At 45.3% G+C, this 12,902-nt stretch overlaps 1 protein-coding gene across 1 annotated transcript in view; it reads left to right on the plus strand.

Moving 5' to 3' along the window:
- PTPRQ (protein tyrosine phosphatase receptor type Q) overlaps window positions 1–12,902 on the plus strand; it is an 814,679-nt gene that overhangs the window by 556,784 nt on the left and 244,993 nt on the right. The window contains exons 40-41 of the mRNA XM_073651596.1: window positions 9,103–9,271; window positions 10,999–11,274. Coding sequence (XP_073507697.1) covers window positions 9,103–9,271; window positions 10,999–11,274 — 445 coding nt within the window. The remainder of the gene's footprint in view (window positions 1–9,102; window positions 9,272–10,998; window positions 11,275–12,902) is intronic.

Below are 12,902 nucleotides of genomic sequence, written 5' to 3' on the forward strand. Positions count from 1 at the left end.
GACCGTTTATGGACACCCGGCTGCCCCCAGGCGGCTGGGGACCGTGTGTGGACACCCGGCCGCGGGGCGGCTGGGGACCGAGTATGGACACCCGGCCGCCGGGCGGCTGGGGACTGAGTATGGATTCCAGGCCGCCAACACAGCCATGACGTGGTGGCCAGATTCCGCCTCCACATGCCTAAAAGGCCCAATTTCAAGTTCAAGCAAGCAAGCAGTATGGTATTGCAGCCTGGGGGTGGGTGGGTGGCAGGCTGCATACTTGAGCTTGTATTGCAAGGAATGGGGGAGGTACAATTGAACACTGCCCTGGGACTAGAACTTGCATGGGGATAGTTGCAAGTCTGCATCTTCTGATGCGGTAAGGATCACTTATGATGGGCACACTTTTAGACAGTGACCTGGGAGTCAGAGATGCTTCCAGGGGTCTTCCCCATGCTGTTCCCTTGTCTTTTCAGCACTTTATGCATGTGTCACACAGCACATGGCCAGATAAGGTTGTAAAATGTTAAAATGACATTTCACGGTGAATGCATTTGTCATAGTTGAAAGCAATACAAAAGTGCAAAAACGCATAAAAAATGCTACTTGTGAACATAGCCGAAGGTGTGGAGGGGGATTTTTGTTTTTGGTTATTTATTTTAACTTATACACAAGTCTTTACCCTGGAACGGATGTTCCTTATTCCTTAACATATTTCACAGGAAAAAAGTTTCACTTTCGTTTTTGAACGTTTTATTGTGAGTCTGTAAAAGTGGCATAATACCTCTGACCATGTTGTTGACAGCAGTGACCTGGGGGTCAGAAATGCTTCCTGGGGCGATCCCCATGCTGTCCCCATGTCATTTGAGCACTGTCACTATCGTTTTGGGCACTTGTTAGGCTTTTAAAAGACTGCCAGGGGTGCCACCGCAAAAATGCTCGAGTCTCCCATAGACTAACATTGGGCTCGTTGCTCGGGTCGAGCACCCGAGTATCCCAGCGAGCTCGGCCCGAGCTTCGAGCACCCGAGCATTTTAGTGCTCGCTCAACACTAATTAATATGCAATACTCTTCTCCCGATTAGGAGACAATACAACCAAGTGGGAAGGGTGTATTTCAGCTCAGGGTACGGTAGTAGGAACCAGATGGTCTCTGAAACAGAGTATTTTCAGTTCTCCTTCACAACATATGTCTGGTGTCACCAAATATAGCCAGAAGATGCAGTCCTCTCTGCAGCCTTCTTTGACCTCTTCAAGTCAGAGAAACATAATCAAAAATTCTTATGAAGGTTGTCTAGTCTTAGACTAGCTACAATTCTGCATGCACTGCGTGCTATGAGGATTCCCTGGTGCTGGAACTGGAAGCAGGCGGTCATGTGACTGCAAGTATGCGATATGCATATTCCCGGCCACATTCCAACTAGATGGGCGAAGCCTCGCTGAATGTAACTGTATTGAGCGAGGCCTGAAACAGTCAAGTCAGAATGTGGCCAGGAGTATGTATATCTGATACTTGCGGTCAAATGACCGCCCGCTCCCGGTGCCGGCACCAGAGAATCCTCATAGCATGCAATGCATGCAGAATTGTAGCTTTAAGAATTTTTTACATGTTTCTCTGACTTGAAGAGGTCAAAGAAGGCTGCAGAGAGGACTGCATCTTCTGGCTATATTTGGTCATAGTAGACATATGTTGTGAAGGAGAACTGAAGATACTCTGTTTCAGAGACCATCTGGTTCCTGCTCCCGTATGCTGAGCCGAAATACATCCTTCCCAGTTTGCTCCTAGAAAAGTGACAACATGCTGCAAACCGAGTAACAGTTCCTTAAATGTGTGTAAATAGCAATTGATTCAGGATGAAGGTCATTCAACAACAGAAGTCAGCAACAAATGCTGGAGAGGATAAAAGGGACAGGCTAATTAATGTTTAATGCAGGCTAGATCATCTCCACAGAATTCTCCCCATTGTATCTCACATGTGCAAGGAAGGAAATGCAAATATAGTAGGGGTTAGCAATTTATTGGGGTTCCTAGGTTCAAAACAGTCACATAACAGATCTTTACAGTACTGTGGTCTGATTTATATTAAATAACATCTAAGTTTAGATGAGCAGCCAGATTTGTAGTTGTAAATTGTGTTCTAGAGTATATGGGATATTACAATGTACTCTAGATTACTGATGCATCTATTGCATTTGGTAAGATGATTGCCTTTAGTGCTTCTCTTAGGGTCTTGCATTTGCTGCCTGATGAGCCATCCTTTAATGGCAGTCAGGCATTATCCCCTTCTTCACCCGATGACAAACTAACAGGATTCTTAGACAATTTAGATTCAAACTAAAGGCACTTGAAATAAAAAATTGTCTCAGTGTCCTGTGATGGTCTTAAAGCAGGATGAATGGGCCTATAGACCTTTGTGCATTACATGAGCATTTTCATGTGATTTGAAACTGTTTGTTGACCCATTGGAATGTATCTGGCATTTACACTTCTTATCAGGCATTGAAAGCAAAGGCTGCTGCTAATTTTATTAGTTAGTGCCCCAAATACCTTATATTCTGGATGTTTGCACCCAGCCCTGGTTCACTGTTGAAGGGTGTGCGTGTGTGTGTATATATATATATATATATATATATATATATATATATATATATATATATACAGGGTCGGACTGGGGTGTCTGGGGCCCACAGGGAGAACTGACTCTAGGGGCCCACCTACAGCCATATGCAAATATCTGTTATTCGCTATCCCTGTTATAGTGGAGCATTGACTGGCGACTCCTGCACATCTACTGTGCGACACTAACTGGGATGTACAATTACGGTAGTTTGCATTAAAGGGCTTCTTTGGTTAAAACAAGTTATCACCGATCCATGGGCTCTACAGGATAGGTGGTAACTTATTGATCGTTTGGGTCCGAACATTGGAAAACGCACCTATCAGAAGAATGGGGAAGTTTTATCCCTGACAGGACACTTATCCCCATTTTAAAATGCAGCGGCAGGTGGGACATCTGACCGCAGCTCCATTCATTCTCTTGGGGGCTTCCAAAAAAGAGCAGTGCTCACAGCCACTTTAGGAATGAATGGATCAGTGGTCGCATCTCACATGCCGCTCCAGTCTAATGGGGAGAAAAACTCCACATTCTGCCAATTGTGTCCCAGCAGTCAGACCCCCACCAATCAATATTATCACTGATCCTGTGGAGAGGTGATTACTTGTTTTCCCTGGAGAACCCCTGTAAGTGCATCTCTGACGCTCTGGTCCAAGTATTTAATCTCTAAGGCCACGGCCCCACTATCAGTATTTGGTCAGTATCCGGTCAGTATTTTTTTTTTCAGGAGTGGGAGCCAAAACTAGATGAGGAACAATCAGACAAAAGGTATAATAGAAACAAGTCACCAATTCTGCATTTATCACCCACTACTTGTTTTGGCAGCGACTCCTGAGAAAAAATACTAACCAAATACTGATGGTGAGGCTGTGGCCTAATGGAAAAAATCTTTTCCTAGTTAATATCAGCAAGAACAAAATGACCGCCATACACAACACAGTTCACTATATCAACACCAATAATACCACATACAAAAGGGACAAATATCGCCACACCATGACTAGATCACATATTACCACCACATAGTGACTGAATAATACCACATACAAGGAACAAATACGGCCACACCATGACCAGACCACATATTACCACCCCAAAGTGACCCAATACTACAATACTGATCATGAATACAAACCACAATACTAACAACACTGTTATTGCCACCAGCGACATTATACACAGGAGCTCTGTATATAGTGTTAGTGTACAGGTAACACAGTGATCACCAGTGACATTATACACAGGAGCTCTGTATATAGTGTCATTGTACAGGTAATACACTGCTCACCAGTGATATTATACACAGGAGCTCTGTATATAGTGTTCGTGTACAGGTAATAAATACAGTGATCACCAGTGATATTATACACAGGAGCTCTGTATATAGTGTCAGTGTACAGGTAACACAGTGATCACCAGTGACATTATAAACAGCAGCTCTGTATATAGTGTGCAGGTAATACAGTGGTCACCAGTGACATTATACACAGAAGCTCTGTATATAGTGTATACGTAATACAGTGATCACCAGTGACATACACAGGAGCTCTGTATATACTATACACACAAGTGATCAGAATTGTTGGTACCCCTCGTTTAATGAAAGAAAAACCCACAATGGTCACAGAAATAACTTGAATCTGACAAAAGTAATAATAAATTTAAAAATCTATGAAAATGAAGAAATGAAAGTCAGACATTGCTTTTCTGCTTCCACAGAATTAAAAAAAAAATTAAACTCATGAAATAGGCCTAGAAAGAAATTAAGGTACCCCTGAAAATAATGTGACAAAAGGGACATGTTAAATCAAGTTGTGCCCACTAATTAGCATCACAGGTGTCTACAATCTTGTAATTAGTCAGTGGGCCTGTATATAGGGCTACAGATACTCACTTTGAGGTTTGGTGACATGGTGTGTACCACACTCAACATGCACCAGAGGAAGCAAAAGAAAGAGTTGTCTCGGGAGATTAGAAAGAAAGTTATAGAAAAGCATGTTTAAAGGTAAAGGTTATAAGACCATCTCCAAGCAGCTTTATGTTCCTTTGACTACAGTGTCACATATTATTCAGAAATTTAAGATCTATGGGACTGTAGCCAACTTCCCTGCACGTGGCCACAGGAGGAAAATTGATCACAAATCAAAGAGACGGATAATATGAATGGTAACAAAAGAGCCCAGGATAACTTCTAATGAGATTAAAGGTGAACTTCAAGCTCAAGGAACATCAGTGTCAGATCGCACCATCTGTCATTGTTTGATCCAAAGTGGACTTCATGGGAGATGACCAAGGAGAACACCATTGTTGAAAAAAAAAAATAATAAAAAAGTCAGACTGGAATTTGCCAAACTACATGTTGACAAGCCACAAAGCTTCTGGGAGAATGTCCTATGGACAGATGAGACAAAAATGGAAGATTTTGGCAAGGCACATCAGTTCTATGTTCACAGACAGAAAAATGAAGCATATCAAGAAAAGAACACTATCCCTACTGTGAAACATGGGGGAGGCTGTTATGTTCTGGGGCTGCTCTGCTGCATCTGGCACAAGGTGTCTTGAATCTCTGCAGGGTACAATGAAATCTCAAGACTATCAAGGGATTCTAGTGAGAAATGGGCTGCCCAGTGTCAGAAAGCTTGGTATCAGTCACAGGTCATGGGTCTTGCAACAGGATAATGACCCAAGAATGGCTAAGAGGAAAACATTGGACTATTCTGAAGTGGCCTTCTATGAGCCCTGACCTAAATCCTATTGAGCATCTTTGGAAAGAGCTGAAACATGGAAAAGGCAACCTTCAAACACGAGACAACTGTAGCAGTTTGCTCATGAGGAGTGGGCCAAAATACCTGTGGAGAGGTGCAGAAGTCTCATTGACAGTTACAGGAATCCTTTGATTGCAGTGATTGCCTCAAAAAGTTGTTCAACAAAATATTAAGTTAAGAAGAACCATCATTTCTGTCCAGGCCTATTTCATGAGGTTAATTTTTTTTTTAATTCTGTGGAAGCAGAAAAGCAATGTCTGACTTTCATTTGTTCATTTTCAAAAGTTTGTAATCTATCAGATTCAAGTTATTTCTGTGACCATTGTGGGTTTTTCTTTCATGAAACGAGGGGTACCAACAATTTTGACCACGTGTGTAGTGTAAGTGTTCATGTAATACACTGACTCACCAGTGACGTCTCTAGGTGAAGTCCTTCATCTTCGCTTTTCTTCTTCATCAGGCACAGACGGCCATCACTTCTTCCAGCCAGGAATCGACTATGCAGAAAATAACACACAGTTATCAATAACTGATCTCTTCTAGAGAATATTCCCACTCCCCCCCGACTTTTACACTACACCAGTTGAAGAAAAAAAGCAACATAGTGCCATCCTGCACAGTAACAGGACTCCTCTTTTGTCCCATCCCATGGAAAACAGTTTCCTAAAAAGTAAATTATATTACTGAAGTAATAATGTAATAATAATAATTGGAATCTAAAGTAATAATGTTCCCCACTGGCCACAATAAACTAATAAAGTATGTTCCTCAATCTGGCCCCCAAACAGTAATTAAGTCCCTTGTCCAGCCAGGCACCCCCATATGTCCCTTCTGGCCCCCATATGTCCAGGGTGGCCTCTCCATATATTTATCCTAGTCCACATGTATCGAGCCTGCCCTCCCCCCTCCATATATCCATCCTAGTCCCCATGTGGCCAGACTGCCCCCCCCCCACATATCCATCCTTGCCTCCATGTTTCCAGCCTGCCCCTCCATATATCCATCCTGGACTCCATGTATCCATCCTGACACCCCCCTGCATATATCCCTTCTGGCCCCCATTTGTCCAGTTTGACCCCTCCATATATTTATCCTAGCACACGTGTATCGAGCCTGCCCCCTCCCATATACCCATCCTAGCCCCCCATGTGGCCAGCCTGCCCCCCCCCACATATCCATCCTGGCCTCCATGTTTCCAGCCTGCCTCCCCATATATCCATCCTGGACTCCATGTGTCCAGCCTACCCTCTATATATCCATCCTGCCCCCCCCTGCATATATCCATCCTGACACCTCCCCATATATCCATCCTGCCCCCCCCATATATCCATCCTGGACTCCATGTGTCCAGCCTGCCCCACCCATATATCCATGTGTCCAGCCTGCTCCCCCTACATATCCATCCTGGCCTCCATGTGTCCAGCCTGCCTCCTCATATATCCATCCTGACACCCCCCATATATCCAGCGTGCCCCTCCATATATTTATGTTCGCCCACGTGTATCAAGCCTGCCCATCCACATATCCATCCTAGCCCCCCATGTGTCCAGCCTGTCCCCCCCTTCCATATATCCATCCTGGCCTCCATGTGTTCAGCCTGCCCCCCCCATAGATCCATCCTGGCCTCCATGTGTTCAGCCTGCCCCCCCCCATAGATCCATCCTGGCCTCCATGTGTCCAGATTGCCCCCTCCCATATATCCATCCTGGCCTCCATGAGTCCAGCCTGCCCCCCCATGTATCCATCCTGGCCTCCCATGTGTCCAGCCTGCCCCCCCATATATCCGTCCTGGCCTCCCATGTGTCCAGCATGCCCCCCCATATATCCATCCTGACCTCCATATGTCCAGCCTGCCCCCCATATATCATCCTGGCCTCCATGAGTCCAGCCTGTCCCCCCATATATCCATCCTGCCCACCCCCCCTTTGCCTGGGTCCAGCCAGGGTCCCCCCTTGTGTGTCCAGCCAGGGTTCCCCCCTTGTGTGTCCAGCCAGGGTTCCCCCCTTGTGTGTCCAGCCAGGGTTCCCCCCTTGTGTGTCCAGCCAGGGTTCCCCCCTTGTGTGTCCATACGGGGTTCCCCTTTGTGTGTCCAGCCGGGGTTCCCCCCTTGTGTGTCCATCCAGCTGGGCTTCCCCCCTTGTGTGTCCGTCCAGCTGGGCTTCCCCCCTTGTGTGTCCGTCCAGCTGGGCTTCCCCCCTTGTGTGTCCGTCCAGCTGGGCTTCCCCCCTTGTGTGTCCGTCCAGCTGGGCTTCCCCCCTTGTGTGTCCGTCCAGCTGGGCTTCCCCCCTTGTGTGTCCGTCCAGCTGGGCTTCCCCCCTTGTGTGTCCGTCCAGCTGGGCTTCCCCCCTTGTGTGTCCGTCCAGCTGGGCTTCCCCCTTGTGTGTCCGTCCAGCTGGGCTTCCCCCCTTGTGTGTCCGTCCAACTGGGCTTCCCCCTTGTGTGTCTGTCCAACTGGGCTTCCCCCCTTGTGTGTCTGTCCAGCTGGGCTTCCCCCCTTGTGTGTCTGTCCAGCTGGGCTTCCCCCCTTGTGTGTCTGTCCAGCTGGGCTTCCCTCCTTGTGTGTCTGTCCAGCTGGGCTTCCCCCTTGTGTGTCTGTCCAGCTGGGCTTCCCCCCTTGTGTGTCTGTCCAGCTGGGCTTCCCCCCTTGTGTGTCTGTCCAGCTGGGCTTCCCCCCTTGTGTGTCTGTCCAGCTGGGCTTCCCCCCTTGTGTGTCTGTCCACTGTCCAGCTGGGATTCCCCCCTTGTGTGTCCAGCCAGGGGCCCAGACCATTACATACACACATACACACACACACACACACACACACACACACACACACACACACACACACATACACACACACACACACACACACACACACATACACCTCTTACCTTCCTGCGATCCCATGCGGCGTCCTCCTTCTCCGGAGTTGCGCGCCTCCTTCACAGCAGGCGCATGACGATGACGTCATAAGCCGGCCGGCGAAGGGAGACGCGCAGCTTCAGCTGCTTCACAGGGACGTGCGCCGCGGTGGTTCAGGTAATGAACGCCGCGTGTGCGCGTCCCCGCATACACTGTGCCTGCGCTTTTAAAGGGCCCGTGCCCCTTAAAACCGCAGGATTTTTTTTTTGCTCTCTTCTCCCCCTCTCCTCTGCAGCAGGGGGCGGGGCCCACCGGGAAAATTCCCGGTATCCCGCCAGCCCAGTCCGACCCTGTATATATATATATATATATATATATATATATATATATATATATATACTGTATCTCAAGAGCCATTTTTCAACAAGACATCGCTAGGTCTCATGTTGCTCTTGCTATCATGGCTTACTAGGTCTCCAGACTTGTCTCCCATGGAGCACATCTGGGACCTCACTATTTGGCAATTCGAAAAGGAGCTGCCAGCAGTGTATCTTGATAATTTGAGTGCCCAATTGCATTCAGCATAGCAAAGCTTTTCTCAGACAACAGCTAATAGCCTCATTGATACCATGCCATGGTGCATAAGTGCATGAATTTCTGCGCATGGTGCTCATACTCGATTCTGAATCATTTGAGATGTTTTTGTTAATTTTGATTAAATACATTTTTTCATCATTTGCATATCATTAACAAGTCTATCGATGATACGATTTTCATGATTTCATGACGTTTCCTTCTCTTGGTGTTACAATTTCAATGTTGAGGAGTGTATATTCATATTATTTTATATTTTTTATAAACATGAATTTTCTTTCAGTGAAATATATATATTTTTTTAGAACCTCACTTCAGGTGATCTTTCCATATCATCTGATGGCAATGATTTATCAGCCACAATCCATGGTCTGGCAAAATTTAGTCAATATGAATTCTGGATTACTGCAAGTACTATATTTGGAGATGGTGATCAAGCAAGTGAGGTTATTGATGTCAACACGGAGGAAGATGGTAGGTTCATAGTGATGTATATCTATTGTTCATGGCCTTAAAAAGGGTGTCCCCTTTACTACTAATGTATACCAATACATGTTAATTATATATGCTACCTACTTATATATAATTTTTAACGGTTCTGTTCTGTTTTCTGTATTTCTAAAGTCACAACCCCTTATTTGGCCAGCCTTTTAGCTTCTTCAAACTAGACTTTCAGCAGAATTGTCGGCCCTCAGTCATTGTAGGAAAATAAACTGTTAATGGGACAAACAGCAACCAGTATGTTCATCATTAACAATATAGAGGATACAGGAAAGAAGTGATACAAACCAGTTCCGAGAGGTCATACTAAACAGTCTAGAGGAACTGCATGCATTACCAAACTCCACCAGTTCACACAGCCGCATCTGCTGTCTGCTCAAGACAGTCCCTCCAGAATACCTGCAGCTGTTGCTATTACTCCAACATGGACAATGCTTCCATCCATAAAGATGTTTGTTGATGAAGGAGCATGTGAATGCATATGCCAATTAGATTCCTCCATAGTAACGCACTGTACAGAGGAAGCTATGGCAGAGAAGCAGAGGACACTGAATGATGAGTCCAGTTACATGCCTTTTCATGAGCAGGCATCTTATGGATGGGATGACACCCAGACAAGATAGAAGTGTGGCAGAACAAGGGAGCATGACTTCAGAAATATAAAGGACGTACATAAACCTTCCAAAAAGTAAATATTAAGCAGTCAAAATCTAATCTTCATTAATATTGGAGGAGGAAGGAAGGAATCTGGCACAATATTAAAATCCAGTTTATTCACAAGCCATTAAAAACAAGGATCCAAGGAAACCGTATAAAATCTGACACATTTCTGGCGCAAGAGATGTGAGTCAATGGGGTGATCAAACACTTGTGCAAGTTTTGCTAGACATACTGTAAATCCATAGTGAAAACCAAATGGGTGTATCAGCGAGCAGATGACACACGACAAAAGCAATTGTTTCAAAAAGCAAATTAAACAATAAAGTTCCAATCCTATCGTACGTGCAGTATATCAAAAGTTGTGAAGATTATTATAAACTTGTCACTGCGGAGCTCTCAGCATCACAGGTAGAGAAAAAAGGGAAAAGGGGAAAATGGATGGAGCTCACCGCCTTGAAAAGTAATCGATGTCCAGGTTGGAGATATACGTGCAGAGTGCCGCTTCTGCTGGTGAGGCACAGCCATGAAGAGGAGGAGGAAGGGAGGAATACGGCACAACCATCCAACGTCAATATTCAGTTTTTTCACAAGGCATTAAAAACAAGGACTCGAGGAAACCGTATAAAACCTGACGCATTTCTTGCGCAAGGTAGACGCTCTTAGTCATAAGATATAGGTTTGCAACACACACAGGATATATATATATACCGGTAAATAATAATCATGTGCAAAGGAATGTTATTTTCATTTAGAAATATCAGCTGCGTGCTACACTGATTAACCATTGATTACCTGGTGATTTCTTTTTTCTCTCTGCAACCACCAGGCAATCAACATATCATACAAAGTTTTGATTTTTTCTACCTACTAACATATAAAGAATAACTTAAGTTTGGTATAGCTGAGAATCATGTTGCCTGATTATTTTTTACTGCACAATGAACGCCCTGAAAACAAACTGCCCAAAATAGTTTTTTTCACCATTTCACCACACTGGTCAGAAAATAATATGAAATTACTTTGTCTTGCTTCACTTCTAGTCCCAGACTCCGAGCCCCGGATCAGAGAGTACAAGAACCTAACATCTACCTCAGTACTGCTATCATGGGATCCACCTGAACATCCAAATGGTGTTATAACTGGCTACTACCTACAGATTTATGGACCACAAGGAAATTATCCTTTATTCACCATTGAAGTCTCTTTCGTTTTGGAGGATCTTCTACCTTTTACCCAGTATTTTGTATTTGTGGCGGCTAGTACAATGAAAGGGACTGGTCCTCCAAGCCAGCTTGCCTTTCACACAGATGAAGCAGGTACTAGTTATACTACATCTTCGTGCAATATTAAAATCATCAGCAAAGTGATCCTTTTAATCCCTTACATGCTTCTAGTTTCATTGTCTTAAACTCTTTTCTCATGTGTCTTCTTGAATTATGGCATTCCTCTAACAAGGTCACAATTGTACATGATATATTCCTCTCTTGTGCTACAATTTCAGTGCTCTGACAGGTTTAGTTATGCTACACAATCTCTACTTACAGTAGTGGCATATCCTTATTTCATTCAGTACTTCCTGAGTAAAAGTCATTGTGGAAGCAAAATAATTTTACTACTCCATCTAAAGCAATAATCTACTTGCATATTACATATTCAGTGCAGCTGACCAATCTCATTTAGTTGCAAAAAGGCAAAACGCAACGTATTTGGTTTTATAGTTTATAGTATTTTAGACAGTTTGTGCAGTGTTATGTAACTTGTACTTAGCTCCCCATAGAACCCAATCAAGATCTATGTTAAGGGGTAACTATCAACGTTTAGAAGTATGAATATGCTACAGGGATTTCAAAGTGTTGGAAAACTAGTGGGAGCTCGGGTCCTAATACCATCTCTGATCACTTAATACACCGTTCTGCACAAAGCTGTGGATAGCACCAGAAAGTTATTAGTGAGTCAGCACATTGCTTTATGTGAGCTGCTCATACAGAAGCCAGTACACCACTCTGCGTGCGCAGCTCATGCAGGAGGCAGAACATCATTCTGTGCGCGTGTCGCGCCCCCGGGGGCCTTACTGTTTGGGGACAGTATATATATATCACGGTGACTGGCCCAGGGCGGACAGTACACAAAAGGGGTAGCGATTACTAATAAAGTTCAGAGAAATTTGTGACGCCACCTGTGGTGTCTGGTGAAGGTCACCAGCGCTGCAGCAGTCCTCTGAGGCAGGTGACAAGGCAGCTAAAGATGGTACAGCTCCCCACAGGTGGAGCTGGCCTCAGGGCAGTGTAGATAGATAGATGGTGGAATGGTGTGCTGGGCGTTGTAGTGTGGTGAGGATCAGTGATGCCGGTGAAGAAACAGACAGAGGCTGTTCGATGCAGTCGTCCAAGGTTTTACTTACAGTTCTTAGGCAATTCACAAATGCACTTTGCAGGTGAAGGCCTCCCTCGTCGCGCTGCGTTCACTGGGCAGGGGTTCAATCCTTTCTCAGCAAATTTAGGAATGCCTGGCGGAACCCCACTTTCATATGTACTTATCTTGACCTTTCCCACACTCGGTCCTTCTCACCGTGGTCCTACGCTGCTCACTCTCATTCCCGCTCGGGTATGCCGAAGTCCTTCCTGTACGTCGGATCAGGGACCAACCTGGCCCCCTGGGGTTTTGAGTGTAGCAACCGATCCCTCTTGATCACCTGGCAGGAGCGGGGGCATACGGGTGCCGTCCTGCACGCGCCGTACCCCCTGGGATCCCTTAAGTAGAATGGAGCCTGCTCCCTGCTCCCCTCCGGGGCCTCTATCCTGAGCCCTAACTTGTGGAGCAGAGCTCTGACTGAGCCTCTGCTCCCGGACTGTTCCTCTGAACAGCCCTCACTAGAACTGCCCACTGTACTGGACTGAACTGAACTCCCCTAGACCTAATATGGCTTCCTATTATATACTTACTG

The sequence above is a fragment of the Phyllobates terribilis genome, unplaced genomic scaffold, assembly GCF_046119375.1.
Source record: "Phyllobates terribilis strain yellow unplaced genomic scaffold, ASM4611937v1 Scaffold_11__3_contigs__length_659146591, whole genome shotgun sequence".
Classification (NCBI taxonomy): Eukaryota; Metazoa; Chordata; class Amphibia; order Anura; family Dendrobatidae; genus Phyllobates; species Phyllobates terribilis.